Genomic DNA, 22,775 nt, shown 5'->3' with positions numbered 1-22,775 from the left:
ATTAGATACATTATACACATTCTCATTTCTCTTTACAAAAGTCTCTCTGCAAAAGTTTGTCATTTACTTTTAATTCACTGAGGAACACAAATGGACAGCAGTAAACACTTTTAACTAAAAGATGATCAAAATGTATGTGCTAAGTATGTGCAATAAATATTTGACAAATCGTGTCCTCAATGATTTATTATTCTCATATACAGTACCTCACAAAAGTGATTATACCCCATCTTGTTTCTTTCAAATCTTTTCTTGAGACTACCCTGAAGAAATCCCACTGTAATATAGTGTAACGTAGTCAGTGTACAGCTTGTATAACTGTGTACCGGTACATTGACTGTACCCTTAAAATAACTCAACATGCAGCCATTAATGTTTACACACACTAAAGGAAAGTGAGTACACCCTTTAGGGCAAATGACTGAAATTGGCCCACAGTGTCAACATTTATCTGACTACCATTTTTTCCACCGTGGAGGGAAAATTACTAATTGGGTACAATTTGGACGTTTTAACTTTCACTGTACTCAGTTTGTTGCCATCAGTTCATTTGAGACAACAGTAAATGTGCACTGTTTTGCAAGCTACACTGACTACTTTACAATGTATCATACTGTATTTTTTCAGTGTTGTTCAATGAAAGTTATTACCTTATGTGGGGGGCGTACTCACTTTTGTAAGGTACTGTATGTAGTGATTAACAAAAACTTCAGGAGGCTTATTAATTCAATTATTTCATATTACAGTTGAGCTTTATACAAACCACAGCGCACATACTGTACATACTCTCGATACAGTGATTTATTTAAACATTCACTCTTATTTTCAGCGTTGCTATAAATTGATTGTGGCTTGAGGAAGGCATTGGGGGTCACAGCAGTGTACATAAATATGAGGTCCTAATTTAAAGAAAGCTGACGCCCGTTAGTTGGTTTTACATTCACACTCGATCCTTTTAGGCTGGAAAAAAAACCTGTCCAAAAACAGACCAGTCCCATTTAAATTGTGTGTTGCTTGTTGGGTTTATTACTGTCTAATTAACTCTACCACTTTCCTTTTGTAGGATATTTGGCGGTCTCATATTGGATATTAAGCGGAAGGCCCCGTTTTACTGGAGTGACATCAGGGATTCCTTCAGCTTGCAATGTCTAGCCTCCATCCTCTTCCTCTATTGTGCCTGCATGTCTCCTGTCATTACTTTCGGCGGTCTGCTTGGCGAGGCAACCAAAGGCAATATAGTGAGTTCAACAGATTACTAGTACAGTGGTACCTCGTATTATAGTTAATATCGGTATATTTTGAAAAAGCGGTATATGCTCGAAACAATACCGCCATACCTGTATTTTTTTATGTGCCTCTGTTATGGCCGTTTGCGGCCAGTGCGGCATGGAGTCACCGGAGCTGAGGAACGGTTCAGCACATAGGAAATGTCTTGCACGCGTCCTGAGTCGCTACCGCGGATTGCAGACACGACCCCCTGCCACATGCGCCTTTGCGCACAGCCGACGTGGCCGCAACTAATCAGGCAGTTAAAAAGATTACACAGTTGTTGCTGCTAACTGTTAAAACTAAGAAAAACAGTTCAAATGAAACCCTCACTGACGTCACACGTCGCTTGACAAAAGACCGCCTTTTAAAAGCACACACACCGCTCTCAGAAACTTCTCAACAGCATATGACATATTTAAAAAAAAAAAATTTTTTTTTTTTTTTGAAGTAGCACATTAATTACATTCCCTAGTAATGAATTACATTTGTTAAAGAGTAGTTCCATTAGTAATTAAATTTATTTTTTGGTAAGTAACTATAATTATTATAAGTAATTCTCAGAATAATGGGAGTAACATTAATGTGGTGTTGAGTTCAAAGTAAGCACTTTGCACATTTTATTTAAAGTACCATTATATACCGTATATCGCCATTCGGCCTAAAAATACCGGGATATCAGTTTTGGTTCATATCGCCTAGCCCTGTTTTAAAGGAAGAATAAAGACATCAATAACTTTTCTGTTTTGTTTGGTCGGCCGTTTTACTGCCATGTTACAGGCACCGTTTGGAAACAATTAAGGTATGTAAAGAAACGTTTACCAAATAGTTCTGTTGAGATCTCATTTCGTCACATACGGGTATATATCTGCGGCTTATGTCTGTATCAATTAATAAATGGATTTGCGTTATTTCTTATTGGGAGAAATTACTACGGTTTTTGTACAATTCAGGCTTTGTCTGATCTTTTCGAATGGATTACCAACAATAAACAAAATACTGCTGTACTGTGTATGTATAAACATATATTATCACGATTGAGAGTTCTTTATACAATCCAGTTTCTGCTATCCTAGTCAAATTACCAAAATATTTGTGAAATTTCTCTCAATGGTTAAATACTGAACATGGAAATTAGTACTTGCTGCTGCCATTAACACTGGTGCATTTTAATACCATGACAATTTTGCTTTATTTCTCGTTACAAATTAGGGTTGCCCTGTAACAACTTTTTCCACTTTTGATACGATAGCGGTATAGGAGCCTTTAGTGTTGGCTGTTACTGATATTGATCCGATACACTAACCGCACAAACCTCACAAACTTTATTATTTGGTAGTGTGGAATGTTAGAAAAGGCATGATAAATTAACATTACTCAGAGAACAATGGTAGGTATGAAAACACTCACTGATTTATGCTGTCAATTGATTTAAAGTGGAGTAAAGTAGTAATTGTTTTTAGTGACACCCTGTGACCACAAAATATCATTAAGTTAAGCTAAGTTGAATGATTTGGACACGTTTGTTATTGGATTCTTTCCAATACTCATCTACATTTGAGATGTCTGTAAGTTATGCAACTACAATTATTTGATATATATTGACAAATGTTGTTTTAGACCGCAATATTGTTCAATTGAGGACACTTGTTACGTATGTCTAGCTTGTGTGCTATTGTTGTGTAGCTGCTAGCTCTAAGCCTAGCATGTTTACCTTTTGGAAATTACTTTACTAAAATACAAGAAAAGACCAAAACATTTTTTTTTAATTTAGCTGTTAACTGGCTCTCCAGCTTTGTACAGGTAAATACGCTTTCAGGACTGCTTGTATCAGAGTGCTTATATCCCAATTGGGTTGAGTTTTTTCTTGCCCTGATGTGGGTTCTGAGCCGAGGATGTCTTTGTGGCTTGTGCAGCCCTTTGAGACACTTGTGATTTAGGGCTGTATAAATAAACTTTGATTGATTGATGCAAGTCGATATTATCCGATACTTGTTTTTGGCTGATATAAGACTGATATCAATATCTGATTGGGACACCCATCCTAAAAATACACTTTTTTTTCTACCTTGTTCCCTTTTTTCCAACATGTATGTGCCTGTTTTATCTCAGAAGGGTTAAAGAAGAGAGCTGGTTTATGTTTATGTGACACTGTATAATCTAAGTAAACTGTGCAGCAAATAGGCTGTACAGTGACGGTACAATAGACAAGGATGGACGTTTGCACAGCGTATCTGTGTATTTATTCAAAACTCTATGTTCAGGTCTGGTTTTCTTCTTTTATTCTCTCTCGCTTTCTCTCTCTCTGCGTATTGTCATTTTTCACACTCATTGTCCCTGTTGTATTCACTCCCTCCCTCCCTGTGTTTTGTCTCTACAGAGTGCCATTGAGTCTCTGTTTGGGGCATCCTTGACGGGGGTGGCATACTCTCTCTTTGCCGGCCAGCCCCTAACTATTCTTGGCAGCACAGGGCCTGTTTTAGTCTTTGAGAAGATCCTCTTTAAGTTCTGCGCGTAAGTTAAATCCAGTAAAATTTTAAACATTATCTTTACGAGCAAACAACAGTCGGTACTCTTTATTGAGTTGAGTTTCCACCAATTGTTTATGTATGTCTTATTCTTTTTTTTTATGTCATCCCCCCTTTACTCCAGGGACTATGGTCTGTCTTACTTGTCGTTACGAACTAGCATTGGTTTGTGGACAGCCTTCCTATGTATTGTCCTGGTTGCCACAGATGCGAGCTCCCTGGTATGCTACATCACCCGCTTCACGGAGGAAGCTTTTGCAGCACTTATCTGCATTATTTTCATCTACGAGGCTCTTGAAAAGCTTTTTCATCTTGGAGAACACTACCCTGTCAACAGTCACAACATCCTCGACAACCTCACATCATATTCGTAAGTGCTGATATTGTACATGCTGTTTGGTTTTATTTTGTTTTGTGAGTAGTCTCCAATGTAAGATTTTGAGAAAATAAAAATATTGACTTTAATACTGTAGTATCGATCATATACTGATACTACCCTTGGTATCGACACCACCAATTTATGGATTTATCCGTCTTCCTCTTACGTGTTTGTTAGTGGCTGTGACAATGCTGACCGTTTTAATTTCCTGTTTATAGCTGCTTACTTTCTGCTTTAACTTTCTGCTGATCAAACAAAACAGAAGTCATCATGGACCCACTAGCTGCGGAAGTTAGCTCTCTAGTCAGCTAAACAGATTCAGTAACTCCACGGTGACATTTTGGTGAATTTACAAAACTGAAACGATACAAAAATAATGCCATTGTAAGTTAGTAATACTAACACAGACACTTGTAAACGTTTTAGCATATTTGCTATTGCTAACAAAGCTAGCTTGATTACATTACGATAGCACGTACAAATATGCATGAAAGCCCTACTACAGACATCACACATGGGACGGTTTAGTAAGTATAAATTGTTTTAATTATATTGTAAAACTTACAAACGTTGCTTTGAGTGATGACTGAGGTATCATTTCGAGCAGAAACGATATGAACGGTTATACTTCCGTTTCAAGGCCCAAAACAGGAAGGACATTTTCAAACCACCACACCTGCAGGGAGCAAACTGGTCCAAAACATGGCGCCATAGCACAAACAATAACACACCTTTTTTAGTGTCTCTGTTGGTGTAACATAAAAACTATTTGATGAATATAAAACACTCCGGATGTTAGCGAGGAAAAATTCCTAAAATTAGTCGCACCGTTATATAATCTGCAGGGTTCTAAGTATTGGAAAAAAGTAGCAGCTTTTAGTCCGGAAAATACATTAATGCTCTTATTTACATGACAGCATTTTAGTTTGTACACAGTCAGTGGAATACAGTGCTCTATCGAGCACTACACCTCTGCGCAAAGACACACAAAAACACATGATCGCACTCCCACTAGCAGACAGAAAGAGTGCATTGGAAAATAAGTCGTGTCAAACTGACTGCTGTCAATAAAATAAACACCATGAGTCTTTAGGTCAGGGTTATCCAAAGTGTGGCCCATAGACAAGAGTGTTTCTCACAGATTTGGAGCTTATTAGCAGCAATGGGGCGCTGGATGATGTCATAATCTAATTTGTACAATCGACCATGACACAAAACTCAGTGTTTGTGTGTGGTAAAACGGATCTCGTGTTTTAAACGTTATCTAACAAATAAAATATGAAATTATTGACTTGGGATTGTTTTCATTCTGTGCAGCAGTAGGGGACATTCAAGTTGTAGCGATTAGACGTTACCCACAATGAAGACACTGGCCGCCGCTGTTGCCAACTGTTGTTGTCCTCGTATTTTGAATAAAGAAATATTACATACAGTCAAGCCTGTGTTAGCGTGCACCTGTCTATGGCGGTCCATTCCCGATAGCCACAAAAATTTCCCCCGCATCAAAAAGGAGTGTTATATACTATGGCTATAGCTGCCATCTGTTTAAAGCGGCCACTCATTTTGCATTCCAAATCAGTTTTTTGACTCCATATAGCGGCCATCGATATCAAAATTTGCCATACCAAGGCTCGTGAAATGTAATTTCTTAAGCGGGATTAGCGGTGGCCGCAACGGGATCCCAACCAGGGGGTCGCGAGCAGCAGGACCATGCAGCCGCGCCGGGACTCGGTAAGTCTCACCGAAGCTCCCCTAAGCTGTGCGGAGTTGACTAATCCCCAAAAGTCTGGCCTGAATGGAAAACAGCATTCTATTCACGTGAGCAACAATGAGCAGGCTTAAATTCAATAGCACTGTTCAAGCTTGGAAAGCTTGCGAAACTGTATTTTAGAAACGGTTTACTACAATTCCGGACACATGCACATGTACATGTGTACGTACGTAATTGTTTGAAGGTAAACATGTACCGAAAATCAAAAAGGCGGCCAACCTACGTGTTATTGACTACCTGTCCAAGGACACAGATCAAGAAAGTTATTTTGCAGCACACGCACATACACACACAGTTCCCTGGAAGTTACAACGCTATCTACAGAACACAGTTTTAATGACAAGCCATTCAGATATTACTATGATGCGAATGTGAGCAAAGAGCGCAAAAAATAAAAAATAATACTAACAGATAGTATAAGCATGAAAATTATAGGGCGTTCCTTGGAAAGTAGTCTGTCCTGTAAGGGGCCTATGGCCTCAAGGTTTGAGAACCCCTGCTATCATAATATCTACAGAGTTCTCACTCAAGCAATAACACAAAATAAAGTCCAGAAGCTTTCGCTGCAGGTTAAGTTTCAAATTGACTATGAAATATTAATTGTTTTTCTATTTGTTTTTTTTGTTTCCAGGTGTCAGTGCGCTCCGCCAGTTAACGCCTCAGGTCAGCTCTTGCAGACGTGGAACCAGTCAGGATACAGCCCCGACTCCATCCCCTGGAGCAGCCTCAATGTTTCCGTGAGATTGCTACACAGTGTCCTCTAGTGTCAAAAGCAGTTAATTACACTGATGGCTCCATTTAAATGCTATGCAATCATCAATGTCCTACAGCATGTGTACAGAAATGCCATATGAGTCACATTATGTGCTTGTTTTGTTAATAAAAAACAGTACTATGTTTTCCCTAGATGTGTAAAGTGCTCCATGGAGATTTTGTGGGCACAGCCTGCAGTAACCATGGACCCTACATCCCAGATGTCCTCTTCTGGTCCATCATTCTCTTCTTTACCACCTTCTTTTTGTCCTCTTTCCTCAAACAGTTCAAAACAGAGAGATATTTCCCCACCAAGGTTGGTACTACTCCTAATGTAGCATTATATACTGTAGAACAAAACCACATTATGGTCCCTATTCCGTTGTCTGAATTGTTTTGTTTAACTGTTAACACCAAAATCATCGGTGCATTCCATCTTTTGCTGGAGGTTGAAGTAGCCTAGACAAACACATTTCAGTGGTACCTCAGTTTTTGTTGCTAATCCGTTCTAAAAGTTCCAACAAAGACCAAATCGTACGAAAAAAATCTGAACAAACAATAACACCAATAAAAAAATAAATCTTTTGTCTAGATAAATGTGACTGAAATGCTGTCAGCGTGAGGAGAAGGAATGTTTTCCATGAATCACTCAACCGCTCACTCCCCCCCCCCAAAAAAATTTCAAAATGGCCAATTGAGAACAAACTACAAAGTTAATGCTAGTCAGGACAACCCTTCCATACGCAGCACATATCAATTGCTTTTGTCATTGTGGACAAGACCACTAATGCAAGCTCAATGTACAGACAGGATGGCACTCTTTTTTATTTTTTTATTTATTTTAAAACAGCCTTGAAACTGACAACTGATACATGGTAATGGTTTCATGGAATATATGTTATTCTGGGGTGTTAAGAACAACAATGTACACCAAACAGAAAACGGTGACAACAAAACAGCGACAACATCTGAACCATTAATTTTGTGAAGCGTTCCCCATATATTCTAGACCACTATAAATATGACTACAGTACAAAACGCATTTTATTATAAAATATCATAGTTTTACATGTAGAAAAAAAAGGTAAACTACATTTAAATGATGATTGAAATGGGTAAATGAACATTTAACACAAAGACTTGAGTCACCAACACTTGGGATTTTTTGTTTGGGTACTGGATTCCGTGGACGAACTGACTACCATAGTTTGTTAGTGGTAATGTTTTGCAGTACGATAACCGAGACAGAACTCCAAAACTAGGGAAAACTTTTTATGCAAAAAGTGGGGTGTAAGACAACTAAAGTATCACTGTATTTGTGAATCAAATTGAGACCTTGTTGCAGATCAATGGTTTATTTTTCTATATTAATAAAAACACATTTTTTATTTGTGTGTGCTAGGTGCGATCCACTATTAGTGACTTTGCTGTCTTTATAACTATCATGATCATGGTGTTGGTGGACTACCTAATGGGGATCCCCTCCCCTAAGCTAAATGTCCCTGATCGTTTTGAGGTAGGCATCCTTTCAAACATGTCTTTTTTCCAAGTGTGGCAAAATAAAACCATATTTCTAAGCAAGCTCATTGCCTGAACAAAATGTAGCACACTTCTGATTTTTTTTTTGTGCAGCCAACGTCAAAGAACAGAGGCTGGCTGATGGACCCTTTGGGAGAAAACCCTTGGTGGACACTGCTGGTGGCGGCACTTCCTGCCCTTCTGTGCACCATCCTCATCTTTATGGATCAACAGATCACTGCTGTCATCATCAACCGCAAAGAGCACAAGCTTAAGGTTAATCACGCGCACAAATCTGACTTGTAGATAATATCGGGATTGCTTGAATCATAGAATGCTGGAAACTCTTCATTCATGTAAACTACTTTTCTTTATTCAATCCCATGAACAGGAAATACTGAACATGGTTAGAGTTGCATGTTCGTCTGTAACCAGGAACTTAAAAACGGTTAACAACTTTCTGATTTTTTTTAACATTATTACAGCCCTTGAAACATGAAATACACCCATATAGTCACCTTTACACTCCTTTTACCCAATTTAGTAACCTTGAGTGTGTTCTACTATAGATTGCCGTACTCACTGGTAGAGGATCCTCCGAGTGTCATCGTTATGGCTGTTCCCCAGCTACTAAAACATGGCCACTACTCGGAAATACTTAATATCCTGGGTAATTCCTCCAAGTTAGGACTTGGTTTCATGTTCTGAAACCACGGGCGTGTGTTTTGCACAAACTTAGTCAACAGTAGCAGCTACGATCATTGTCTTCTTAGCATTCCACATCACTCAAGGCAAATCTGTATTCTTGATATCAAAGATGAAGTGCATCTTGAATCAAGAGAAATGATCTGGGCTTTGCCCGAACAGCTGTTGATCGCCTTAAGTGCTGTGCCGAATGTCCAATGCTATGTCCCGCTGTCGTCTTTTGACATCGCTTCTATGAAAGTCTCATCAATGTGGAGATGTGCTATTGATGACGCAGGGGTTGAAAATGAAGTTCATCAAAGAGTTGTTCTGCCAAAAGTTGGTCAAGTTGAGATTGTCACAGTGAAGATCGGAACACTACTTTGTAGATATCTTCTACAAAAAGTATCAAAACGCTGTAGTAGTATATGTGGTGCAAAAGTTCATCCATCCATTTTCTACCGCTTAATCCCTTCGGGGTCGCGGAGGGCGCTGGAGCCTATCTCAGCTACAATCGGGCGGAAGGCGGGGTACGCCCTGGACAAGTCGCCACCTCATCACAGGGCCAACACAGATAGACAGACAATATTCACACTCACGTTCACACACTAGGGACCATTTAGTGTTGCCAATCAACCTATCCCCAGGTGCATGTTTTTGGAGGTGGGAGGAAGCCGGAGTACCCGGAGGGAACCCACGCAGTCACGGGGAGAACATGCAAACTCCACACAGAAAGATCCCGAGCCCGGGATTGAACCCAGGACTGCTCAGGACCTTCGTATTGTGAGGCAGACGCACTAACCCCTCTACCACCGTGCTGCCCTGCAAAAGTTCAGTTACTCGACAATTCTCTAAACCTCCGATTCTGGTGCTCGCCATTTCCGGTGCTAAGCAGATAATTGGAAGGGCCTAAAAACTGAGCCAAAATAAGTAAACCTAAGAAATACGCTGGCACTACCTCTCCAGTATGTTTGTGTTTTTTGTTAACAAGAAGTAGTCTGCTAACAAATAGATTGGCAAACATATTTGTTCCATATTTCAGCTCTGCTGTGTGACATTCTTGTTGTGTTATATGGTCAATATCGCTTAAACCACATATCTAATAATGGCATAAGACGTTTGCACAGCACTATATACAGTATGCTCTGGAAATATCAGACTTGATGTCCCACACAATTATCTCTTAAATCTACAGAAAGGCTGCGGCTATCACCTGGACTTACTGATCGTGGCAGTAATGCTGGGCGTGTGTTCTATTATGGGCCTGCCCTGGTTTGTGGCTGCTACTGTCCTCTCCATTTCACACGTCAACAGCCTGAAAGTGGAATCCGGCTGCTCTGCTCCCGGAGAACAGCCAAAGTTTCTAGGTATCCGGGAGCAGCGGGTCACTGGATTCATGATCTTTGTCCTCATGGGCTGCTCAGTTTTCATGACATCAGCGCTCAAGGTGAGGGGAAAATGACTAGCCCCACCGTGGATTTGCTTGCATTGTTAGATGACTTTTGCTCGTTCTAGTTCATTCCGATGCCAGTGCTGTATGGAGTCTTTCTCTACATGGGCGCCTCCTCTCTCAAAGGCATCCAAGTAAGTATTGTTTCTTAAAACGACAAACGTTTTCAAATATTTTATACTCAGCATTGCTTCATTTCCTCTACAGTTCTTTGACAGAATCAAACTGTTTGGCATGCCTGCCAAGCACCAGCCTGACCTTATTTACCTGCGCTACGTTCCTTTGTGGAAAGTCCATATCTTCACACTGGTGCAGCTCACTTGTCTGGTGCTTCTCTGGGTCATCAAGGCCTCTGCTGCAGCGGTCGTCTTCCCCATGATGGTAGGGAAGTCCCAATTAAGTCAACAAATAGTGTTTCTCATATGCTCAATTATTTGTTGCGGCCGACCTTGTATACATTTGGACTGCCACAAATAGTTTAGGTGACAGTATGGCGTGTACATTTGCTTCCGAACACATTTCATACATAAGACTTTGGGATCAGCCCAGCATTTGACCAGCGGGAATCATGAATAGCAACCGTGCTTAGAAGACAGAAACTGTTTTGTTTTTTTGTAGGCTCATGACATTGTGACAGTAATAAAACAAAAATAAAAAAATAGTGCACGAAAGCTATCTGATTATACTAATAACTAATATTAACACAAAACTTATACCTCTTTTTTTAGCCTTTTTAAAAAAGGATATACACATGGCAAACCATACAAATTAGACACCGATGTTTTATCATTTATGTATTATTGCACTGAAATATGCTTCCTTGTAAAACTATTAATTCTTTACAGGTTCTAGCGCTGGTCTTTATCCGGAAGCTTCTAGATTTCTTTTTCACAAAGAGAGAGTTAAGCTGGCTAGATGACTTGATGCCGGAGAGCAAGAAGAAAAAAGAAGATGACAAGAAAAAGAAAGCGCGTGCAAAGCTGGTACTTTTAAAATTGGTGTTCAATTTTTGTCTCAATGTTTTGTTTTTTATTGGATGGTTGTTCAAATTCCCCAGATACTGTAACAGGTCGTCAATCAAGACTCCAGTTGAAGCACTTAACTGACTTCAAGCAATGTAAAACTCCACATACAGGAACAAAGTATGTCAATATAACTTACATAAAATAAAAAATAACTTATCTGACATTCAACATAAAATAAATGCATTAAAACTAATGCGTTCGCTCAATGCTATTTTATATTGGATACAGCAAATACATGTTACTGGTTCGCTTGCAATTTTAACACCTCTAAATTAGACAATCAGGACAACAACTATGATGCACATTACGATCAGACAGCTGATGTGTAGAAAGTACAATACTTACAGGCCAACACTTTGCAGGGCTCAACAAAAGACAAGAGTGGCACATTAAATTAAATGGTAGCAGACTACTTTCTGACTATGGCAATACCTCTCGGACAAGCTGAACTTAATGCATACTGCGAAATGAGACAGAAGTGGACAATTACCAAATGTAATAACTAGACAGGTAATATTTGCTGTAAAAAAAAAAGCCACAACATTGGTATTGCTCTATACAATCTAATGTAAAGAGACAATTACAAATACTTTGAAAATGTGACTTGCCAAAACACAATTTTATTAGGTTTAAGTGTAAAATGTATTATTTAAGACCTTGATTTCAGATATTTTATCTTTTACAGATTTCAGCTTTTGTAGTGTATATCTGCACAATCTTTTAATAATTATATATGTTCTAATTTCTGCCTTTAGAAAGATAACAGGGCAGTTTTGTGCAGCCACCCTGTTGGAAATGTTTTTATTATCAGTATGTGACATGTTGGTATGTAATATGATAAAATAGCAGTGATTTGTGGCAAACTAGTGAGATGTTTGTTTTTGTACGGTACATATGATGCATCATAGTAAATGTATTGTTCAATTAATGCCAGTGTAAAACTATTTGTTTCAGGAAGAGGAGTCTCGACTACTTCGTCAAGAAGAGCTCGGATTGCAGGTCAGCTTCGACAACTCAAACCTGCTCAACCTCCCAGAAAAGACGCTCTCAGGGAGGTGAGTGACCCCACTAAATAAAACCCCTCTGCAAAAGTAAATTATCATGTGTTTCTTTATTATAGTGCTCCTTCTTTACTGTAGAGCAGTGGTTCTCAAACGTTTTTCACCAAGTACCACCTCAGAAAAACACTTGGCTCTCCAAGTACCACCACAATGACCAATATTAAAATACTGTAGTGTAGTAGGCCTGAGTATTCATTAAAAAACAAGGCAGAGGTTTTATTTAACAAGTATATTTAATATTTTGGGCCACTGTAAAATTACACACAATGCACAAACATCAACAATGATACTCCATATACAGTTCATATTTATAGACTTCTTTGGCGTACCACTAGATGGAGCTTGCATACCACTAGGGGTACATGTACCACAATTTGAGAATCACTGCTGTAGAGTATTTCTAAAATGTCTTATAGTAAATGTAAATAGAGCCTAAACCACCCTCCACACACACTCAGTACTTTCATGGCTGAAATGAGCAAAAAGAGGTCAGAACGTTCTTATGTCCATCTTGAACAGATACAGGGTAGGAGTAGTGACCCACAGCCTCCTTCAGGAAGAAGAGGTAGCAGGAGAACATTTGAGGCACTTAACTGTGCCCTAATATTTTACGCTTACTCCATTCAACAGACCATGCATGGCCTAAACTGTCACAAGCGCAGACTTTAAAAGTGCTTTGAATGTGTAAACGTAACTAACAGTGTGCGCATATGCAACTCACATTACGTCCACACGGTTATATGGAAACTTTACATGGATGTTGCCATACTGTGAGTGTGTCTGTGCATGTTTGTGTGATTACAATGTTGATTTAATATCTATGCACCCGTCTGTCTTCTCTAATTGTTTGCATTTTGGCATGGAGTTGTGAGTCTGACCCCCTGGTTTATAAATATTTCTGATAAAATGGCCAAAAATGCGCTGTCAGAGATCAGTGATGTTGAGCACCAGCAATGCTTAGTTCCAACAATACCTAGCGATATCAAGATACACAATGTTGCTTCTATGGGATATGCACTTTTGCAGCCTATGATGACTTCATCTAGTTTATTCATGCTATTTAGAGAGGGTTTTTTCATGCTAAACTTGCAAAAAACAATGCACAAATCCATTGCATGTTGAAGTTTCCTTGCTTGTATTTAAGTATATAGAGAATAGTAATAATAATTATTAAACGGGTATTACAGTTAATTTTAAGTCCATACACACATTGACAGAATGGTCAATGTAAACTCAATCATGTTGTTGACTAAGTTACACTAGACAAGATGCAGTTTCAGCACAGTTTAAAAAAAAAAATTGAACTTATGATCGACTATCTTAGTTCATATACTGTGTATAATTAGCAGCCTCAGCAGAGAAAGCCAGACCGCCCTCTCCCCGGCTACTTTGTCTAGCTCAGGGGTCACCAATGCCACCATGTTTCCCTCCAGGACCATATGAGTAGCCAACGAGCCTGTTCTAAAAATAGCACACTGACCAGTGAGTTACGTTTGAAAAAGGTGTTGTGTTGCTATTCCTTTGAATCACATTTGCGTTGACGTAAAGTTGAAAATGACATAAAATGTGTTAAATACGGTATTTTCCAGACTGTAAGCTGATCCTGTATATAAGCCACACCCACTAAATTTTAGAACGAAAAAAATATGTTTTCATAAGCTAACCGCACCAAACTATAAGCCGCAGATATATACCGGTGCGTTGTGAAATAAGATATTTACATGAAACGATTTTGTAAATGTTTATTTACATACCTTAATTGTTTCCAAACTGTGCCTGTAACACGGCAGTAAAACAGCTGATCAAGGCACCCCTTGCTCAGACTATTAATTTTAGCTGCCAAATGGCAGAGTGTTTAATATCTTAAAATGTGTTTTGTTGCAATTCCAACTTTGACCACAGCGTCAGCTGCAATGGGGAGTAGGGATGTCCCGATCCGATATTTGGATCGGATCGGCCGCCGATATTTGCAAAAAAATGCATATCGGCAAGGCATGGGAACATGCCGATCCAGATCCAGTTTTATAAAAAAACTCCGGTCCGTGTTTTCCAACGCACCGATTTAAATAATACATTCCACTTTTCTGCTGCTCCCTAATTTCCGTTCCGCATTTTCCAGCACACCTTCAACACATCCACAGGTCTGTGGATTCTCACGCAGTTGCTTTTAGCTGCTGGCATTACACGACAGGCTCTTCTCACTCTTTCCTGTGTCTCCCTCTCACAGACAGCAAGCGCACCTTCTTACACACGTCACATACTGTCACGACACACGTCACATACTGTCACGACAAACGTCACATACTGTCACGACACACGTCACATACTGTCACGTCATACGTCACATACGTATACGTCCTCCCCGAGCAGAGATGTAGCAGCATGGCTAACGTTAGCTGTGATGCTAGCGCAGCCGTGCGAGCAACCTTCCCTCTAAGGTGCGCCTCTATGCCACGCACAAAATCAAATAAAAAAAATAAGCGCATAACAATTTTCGACACACGGACACGACAGAGAAAACAGTTTTCGTCATCATTGTTCAAATATTGTAACGTCTGTCGAGACGCTTATCTCCATTCGGTGCCACACGCCCACACCATCAAAATGCCGAGGCAAACATTTCCAGATCAACACCGTATGAAAAAAAATAGTGATTTTTTCAGTTGTGATTTCCTTCTCTGCATGAAAGTTTAAAAGTAGCATATATTAATGCTGTATGAAGAAGAATGTTTTAATGTAGACACATAGAATCATCATACTGCTGTGATTATATGCATCAAGTGTTCATTCAAGGCTAAGGCAAAATATGGAGATATATATCGTGTATCGCAATATGGCCTTAAAATAATGCAATATTTAAAAAAAAAAGGCCTTATCGCCCAGCCCTAGTTCAATGATGCCATTTCTGTTTGTCATGTATAATTTTGTCTATTTTGTGTTTATCCTTGAATAAACAGGTCAGTTTCTTGTTACCAACCATTGTGTATTATTCAAACTCTCCTAATTCAGCTGGCTAGTGGTTATCAAGAGTACTAAAACCCTTTTCAACATGATTCCGACAACTAAGTAGGCTAAATAACTTTAAACTTTAATACATGCTCGGATAGGCCAGTATCGGTCAGTATCGGTATCGGATCGGAAGTGCAAAAACAATATCGGTATCGGATCGGAAGTGCAAAAACCTGGATCGGGAAATCCCTAATGTGGAGTGACACTTCCATCATTTTCAGCAGACTGAATTGCAAAATGAATAACCCCCCCTCCTTCCTCTCACATGAGATCCACCCAGGAATAGGGCCATATGAATCCCTTCCCTACTATAGTAATCTATCATCAATAATAAAATAGGAGGATAGGATATACTTACGGTAATTTATCCCACAATAGGAATTTATATGGGTGCAGTGCAGATTCAATGAAGTCCACAATAAATAAGGTATAAACACATGAAAACAAGAAGGAAACATTAATTAAAGAAAAAAAGGACATGGAAGATATCAAGAGCACAGAGCCGATGCAACCAGCTGCCACTTCAGCGGTGCTCTTTCTATACTAAACAAAAATGTAAACTCAATGTTTTTGATATGCTCGCATTTTTCATGAGTTGAACTCAAAGATCTAAAACTTTTACTATATACACAAAATGCCTATTCCTTTAAATAATGGTCACAAATCTGTCTAAATCTGTGTTAGTGAGCATTTCTTCTTTGCCAAGATAATCCATCCCACCTCACAGGTGCGGCATATCAAGATGCAGATTCAACAGCATGATTATTGGTGTGCCTTAGGCTGCCCAAAATAAAAGGCCACTCTGAAATTGTGCAGTTTTGCTTTATTGGGGACCTAGGGGGGTCAGAAAAGCAGTCAGTATCTGATGTGACCACCATTTGCCTCACGCAGTCCAACACTTCTCCTTCGCATAGAGTTGACCACGTTGTTGATTCCTGTGGAATGTCGGTCCACTTCTCTTTAATGGCTGCGTAAAGTTGCAAGAGCTGGAACACGGTGTCGTGTACGCCGATCCACAACATCCCAAACATGCTCAATGGGTGACATGTCCGGTGAGTATGGTGGCCATGCATGAACTGGGGTGTTTTTAGCTTCCAGGAATTGTGTACAGATCCTTGCAACATGGGGCTGTGCATCGTCATGCTGCAACATAAGGTGATGGTCTCGGGTGAATGGCACAACAATGGGCCACAGGATCAGGATATGTCTGCATTCAAAATGTCATCAATAAAATGCACTTGTGTTCGTTGTCCATAACATACGCCTGCCCATACCATAACCCTTACCATTGGCCACTCGAATCACAACGTTGACATCAGCAAACCGCTCTCCCACACGATGCCACACACGTTGTCTGCCACCTGCCCTGAACTGTGAAAACAGAGATTCATCCATGAAGAGAACACGTGCCAGATGTCATCGATTGTGAGCATTTTTCCACTGAAGTCTGTTACGACGACGAACTGCAGTCAGGTCGAGACAAGCATGCAGATGAGCTTCCCTAAAACAATTTCTCACAGTTTGTGCAGACATTTTTTGGTTATGCAATCCAATTGTTGCAGCAGCTGTCCAGGTGGCTGGTTTCAGATGATCATGGAGGTGCACCTGCTGGAGGTGGAGGTTCTGAGCTGGTGTAGTTACACGTGGTCTGCGATTGTGAGGCCGGTTGGATGTACTGCCAAATTCTCTGAAACGTCTTTAGAGATGGCTTATGGTAGAGAAATGAACATTCAGTTGACGGGCAACAGCTCTGGTGGACATTTGTGCAGTCAGCATGCCAACTGCATGCTCCCTCACAACTTGCGACATCTGTGGCATTGTGCTGTGTGATGAAACTGCACATTTCAGAGTGGCTTTTAATTGTGGGCAGCCTAAGGCACACCTGTGCAATAATCATGCTGTTTAATCAGCATCTTGATATTCCACACTTGTGAGGTGGACTGGATTATCTTAGCAAAGAAGAAATGCTCACTAACACAGATGTTGATATATTTTGAGAGGAATAGGTCCTTTGTGTATACAGTAAAAGTTTTGGATCTTTGAGTTCAACACATGAAAAATAAGAGCAAAAACAAGTGTTGCGTTTCTATTTTTGTTCAGTGTACACTTAGCTCAAAGTAAAATACAACGGAAAAAACCCCAAAAATTGCAATAAATAATACATATTGCTAATACAATATATAAAGGAAGCAAACTTGTTATTTCAGAAGTCAGAATGGTTGCCCTTTGGTGTTGCTTGATATCCATTGTGTGGTCAAAATGTTTGGTTTCCAAATCATCTAAAACCGTTGGGGATTGCACTGCTCTCTGCTCAAGCCCACCACGCCGCCGTCTGCTTTGCACCCATGTTAACAGCCTGGAGAAGGCGGCCTGCGTTCGAGTGGACATCAGCCCTGACACGCCAGGAGAGACTTCCACCGTGGAGACCTTCTTGTGATGGCGTCTCCTCCCGCACAACACGGAGCACAACTGAGGGGACGCCAAACGTACTGTACACACAGCGAAACCTGCCAGTGTATCTTTAGCACAGCAGGTGAGCTCCACCAGGCTGGCCGGTTGCCATGGCGAACTGTAATGATGTACCGTAGATCCACATGTATCGACTTTTTGTTTTTTTACCATTTGCATCTCTTGTGCCAAAGGAATGGGCCGCAGTCTTGGCGTCATTGTTAATTTTATGATATTAGTCTCTCTACTGTAAAAACGTCTCCAACACAAAAGTGAGCAGCACCAGCGCCATTCACTTCAGGCCCTTCAGGAATTATCCATGCCATCTAATATTGTGGAAATTACCTGTCGCTGTACAAAACAAAACAGAGGTACTTTGCATCATATGTAACTAAAAAGGATACCTTGTAGTGTTCTCTCTTTGTGCAGAACAGCGCTGCTTAAAAAAATAATTAGTTTTTTTTAAAAATCAGAATCTTTTTATCTATAAATATATATACTGTATGTTAAAAATAAATGCATGTATGTTTTTTTCTACTGTTTCATTGATAACGATGTAAAAAGATGACGACAGAGGCCATATGAAGTCTGTACTGTCCAGTAAGCACTTTGCCAGCATATTTTACCTAACTTTACCTAAACAAGTCTCTCGAAAGGCAGCAATACTGGCCCGTATGTCTTTAGGGGTGCACGATAGATACTGAATTATGACCTCAAAAGAAAAATAGCTCCGATAACCGGTAAAAATGGAGAAAAAAAAAGACATTCTAATGAGGCAAGATTACTCTTGCTGTGCTGTAGGTGGGTTAGGGTGAGCAAATTAAGCGCTCCTTTTCTCCTACTAAACGTTCCCTCAGGTCACTGTAAACAAACATGCCGTCGTTCGTACTTTGTGTGCTATTTTGCAAACATTCCGCGTGGAGGGAAAAAACATAACCCTTCAACACATAAACCTTATCAGCCACCTGAAGGTGAGCACAAACTGCAATGTTAAAAAAAATATTAGTTATTGAGAAAGGTTACAGCTTATCTGTATTGGTAAAAAAGTAGTGTGCATCCCTAATTAATGTATCACAATAGTTTTAATCAATGCTTTTAATTATAAACGTTAATGAAAATAATGAAGAGAATAATGCTAACGTCAGCTCGTTTTTACTTTGCTGTGATGCTTTCTTGGCCAAGTACAGTGGAACCTTAAATGTCGAACATTAGCAGTTTCCTGACGCTAGTTAGTTATTTAGAGATGAAAAATGTTTTTCCGTAGAAATTAATGTACATTTATCATCATGTTTTTGCTAGTTTAATTTACCGCTAAGCCAATGTTTTAACCTTTTCCTATGAAATGACACAGGGTTTATTGTATGATATAGTTTTGTTTTGTTTATGTCTGAAATGGAGTGGGAAGAAGCAGCGTTACCACTTAACATATTTGTGTATATTTACGTCAAGCAAATATCCTACTGGTATCCACAGGTCTGCATGGATGATCTTGGTATCAAAGTAAAGGGGATATGTTGATGCTTACTGCACATGTGAAAATGTAGCTATTTATGCTACTTTGTAAATGTAAGTGTATATGCTGTTTGTTCAGTCAGTTATAGCGGTAGAGGAATGATACTCATACCGTTGGAAGTTTTGGCTTTCAAGCTGGGACGAGTTTCTATTATTAGGGTTTTGTATTACAAAGTTATTTATGACAAATGCTCATCTTGTGGTCATTTGGGGTTTGAATTGTCTTGTTTTCCTAAAATCAGTTGTTTAGCTTTTAGCTGACGTTTTTCTCTTTACGTGGACAGCTACAGTATCGTGACAGTAAGCAATTACCATGGTACAGCACCTCTGGCCCTGTGATTTTTTTTTAAGGTAATTTTAACACTCATAAATGTCATAGAAGTATGAAATGAAGTTAATCAGCGTACTGCTGATACATTAAAACAATGAGGCTTTTTTCTTCTTTTTTTAAAGACGTTAACATCTATTTATGTAATTAAATGGGAACTGCAGTTTTTTGGAATTTTGCCCATCCACAATCCTTGTGAGACAAGAACACACGTCTTTCCCTTTTCTGTGCGTTCTAAGTAGTGAAAATCTGCTTTTACGTAATTAGGGTTCATATATTCCGCCTATAAAGCAGTCTAATAAAACATCCACAAAGCGGCAACAACGCTCCATTTTCATGCCGTTACCTGCATAATAACCAAGCTATTGAAAATGTGTTATTGTAAGAGCTAACACAGAGGGACTACTTTTTGGCGTCGTGACACATTGCCTTGCTCACACTGTTCCTCCGGCTTAAGCTGCTAAGAGCGTTAATTCTGACCCACCATAAAATAAAGAAAAAGAAGCCGGGCTGCTAATACTTTGGTTATAAACAAAGCACAAGGCGCTTCTGCTGTATTGCAAATAGTGTATCTCACTTGTTTAGTAGTAGGTTGTGGCACCAAGAAAATCATCTTGATAATATATGGCTCTCAACAAATGGAACACAGCAAAAAACTAAAATCACAAAGCATTTTTTACCTGAGGGAGGATTATTCAAAATGTTGCAGCTGAAGGACAGCACAAGTGCTGAAAGATACAACCATCCCAGTGAGAGCGGACATTGTCAGTCACTGTTTTATGTTTTTATTTGAAACGTTTAGCAATAGTGCGACATGATAATGCTCCACGGCTTTGAAAAAGTCTGCAGTTAGTGGTAGCAAACACAGAAAGTGCTCTCTTTGCTACTTTTGTTGACAGAAGTAAAGTTAGTTGCGATGCACTCTGTGAAATTAATGTGCATTGGAAAGAAGTTACAGGAATGCTTAGAATCATCAAAATACTAGACCCAAACACAGGACCCGGTGTCCAAAACTTTTCCATCAAAGGCAACATGCATAAAGATTTAAGAACACAGGGAGGCGTTTTGATACATTTTGGGCGGTTTGCGTGTACTAAAACATGTGCAAACTTGATAGAGCACACAAAGCTGATCTACTAAACATGTACAAAGTGGATTGCGTCTGTTAAGTAAGCAGAACAAGGCGTGCAATCCATTTTGCGTCTCTGTTTTCAGTAATATGCAAAATATATGCTGATCATCAAAAGGCCCACAATACTGGGAAGAGAAAATGCATATATACAGCACATGTAATGTGATTTATCAACACCGTTTTGCGAGCACTATTTTGCGTTTTATTTAGCACGTCTGAAAAAGATGCGCAGACTGACAGTTCCACACGACTGTGAGAAACTAGTGTTTAGGCTACAAAGACCTACGTTTACGTTTCAACATACAGTATTTGGACGGTCAGAAATAAACAAAATATTAGACACGTAGTCGATTCAGCAACATCATTTTATAATTTTATAGCTGCTGAATGACTTAAGGAGCCGATTAAAATAAATTAATTGGATACGTTTTGGTGTCATTTCATATTTTTTGGATGACATTCTTTTTTTAAACTAGATTATACATCACTAACATATATATATCCTATATTATAAAAAACGTTTGAATTATGCATTTTTTGTGTATTGAGTACATAAGTGCAACCTCCCTTGCATGCACCTGTGGTAAAAAAAAAAAAGAAAGTGGTGCCACTGTAGATGCACTGCTGCCAAAATGCCCATAAAAAGTGGTAGATGGCAAAGCGCCACAGGTAGGAGCATGATAACATGAGTGTGCAGTAAATGATAGTGTCCGTGGTGATGCCCCGTATAGTACATGCAAAATCTTCATTTAAATAAGGCGGTCATCACCACTTTTAAATTGTGCATGCAGTTTTAGTAGATCACACGCAACACGGCCACTAATAGTATACGCTATTTTATAGCTTGCACACGCACAAGGTATTTATATTGTAAACCAGGCTTTTTGGGCATTAGATGCTATAACAGATCCAATATACATCAATATATGCTCATCAACGCGTTAGCTTTATCTTATAGCTGACAAAGCAAGCTAGTTTTATGTATAATATGAAGTACATCATGAATAATACATTTATTTTTAAAACATGACAATCCTGGTTTCAAAAGACCTTTGAATTATTAGATTTTTAAGAAATTAGGAGAAATGTGTTATTAGCCGCAATGCCGCAATGATAGTTCTTGCATGTGGTGCCATATCCTATTGCTTTGACAATGAGATCACTATTTTGCATGTTCCTTTACGTAAAAACAAACAACTTTCTGACACAATAATAGGGACTAAAGATAGACTCCATGCCAACTAAAATGTTCCACTCATTTTAACAATACACAAAAAATATACAAGTATTAAATGTACCGTATTTTCCGGACTATAGAGCTCACCAGTATGTAAGCCACACCCACAACATTTAAAAAAAAAAAAGTTTTTCCCATATACCGTATTTTTCGGAGTATAAGTCGCACCTGCCGAAAATGCATAATAAAGAAGGAAAAAAACATATAAGTCGCACTGGAGTATAAGTCGCATTTTTTGGGGAAATTTATTTGATAAAATCCAACACCAAGAATAGACATTTGAAAGGCAATTTAAAATAAATAAAGAATAGTGAACAACAGGCTGAATAAGTGTACGTTATATGAGGCATAAATAACCAACTGAGAACGTGCCTGGTATGTTAACGTAACATATTATGGTAAGAGTCATTCAAATAACTATAACATAAAGAACATGCTATACGTTTACCAAACAATCTGTCACTCCTAATCGCGACATCCGATGAAATCTTATACGTCTAGTCTCTTACGTGAATGAGCTAAATAATATTATTTGATATTTTACGGTAATGTGTTAATATTTTCCCACATAAGTCGCTCCTGAGTATAAGTCGCACACCCAACCAAACTATGAAAAAAACTGCGACTTATTGTCCGAAAAATACGGCATGTGAAATTAGTTATTTACACAGAAA

The 22,775-nt window shown here is 39.1% G+C and overlaps 1 protein-coding gene across 7 annotated transcripts in view; it reads left to right on the top strand.

The window, feature by feature from the left end:
* LOC133621019 (sodium bicarbonate cotransporter 3-like) overlaps positions 1 to 21,465 on the top strand; it is a 91,247-nt gene extending 69,782 nt beyond the window's left edge. For 6 of the 7 annotated variants that reach the window (XM_061982791.1, XM_061982790.1, XM_061982789.1 and 3 more), the window contains 13 exons: positions 1,064 to 1,238; positions 3,647 to 3,780; positions 3,919 to 4,164; positions 6,576 to 6,681; positions 6,852 to 7,013; positions 8,100 to 8,213; positions 8,330 to 8,491; positions 10,095 to 10,346; positions 10,415 to 10,483; positions 10,557 to 10,730; positions 11,195 to 11,332; positions 12,329 to 12,429; positions 17,800 to 21,465. In XM_061982791.1, the coding sequence (XP_061838775.1) occupies positions 1,064 to 1,238; positions 3,647 to 3,780; positions 3,919 to 4,164; positions 6,576 to 6,681; positions 6,852 to 7,013; positions 8,100 to 8,213; positions 8,330 to 8,491; positions 10,095 to 10,346; positions 10,415 to 10,483; positions 10,557 to 10,730; positions 11,195 to 11,332; positions 12,329 to 12,429; positions 17,800 to 17,881 (1,915 nt within the window). In that variant the 3' untranslated portion in view covers positions 17,882 to 21,465. The remainder of the gene's footprint in view (positions 1 to 1,063; positions 1,239 to 3,646; positions 3,781 to 3,918; positions 4,165 to 6,575; positions 6,682 to 6,851; positions 7,014 to 8,099; positions 8,214 to 8,329; positions 8,492 to 10,094; positions 10,347 to 10,414; positions 10,484 to 10,556; positions 10,731 to 11,194; positions 11,333 to 12,328; positions 12,430 to 17,799) is intronic. The other variant, XM_061982792.1, reaches the window with a different exon arrangement.
* The last annotated feature ends 1,310 nt before the right edge of the window (positions 21,466 to 22,775 follow it).

This window comes from Nerophis lumbriciformis, linkage group LG21 (assembly GCF_033978685.3).
Source record: "Nerophis lumbriciformis linkage group LG21, RoL_Nlum_v2.1, whole genome shotgun sequence".
Classification (NCBI taxonomy): Eukaryota; Metazoa; Chordata; class Actinopteri; order Syngnathiformes; family Syngnathidae; genus Nerophis; species Nerophis lumbriciformis.
The sequence above is the reverse complement of the archived record's forward strand: the minus strand, read 5'-3'. Positions and strand labels throughout refer to the sequence as shown.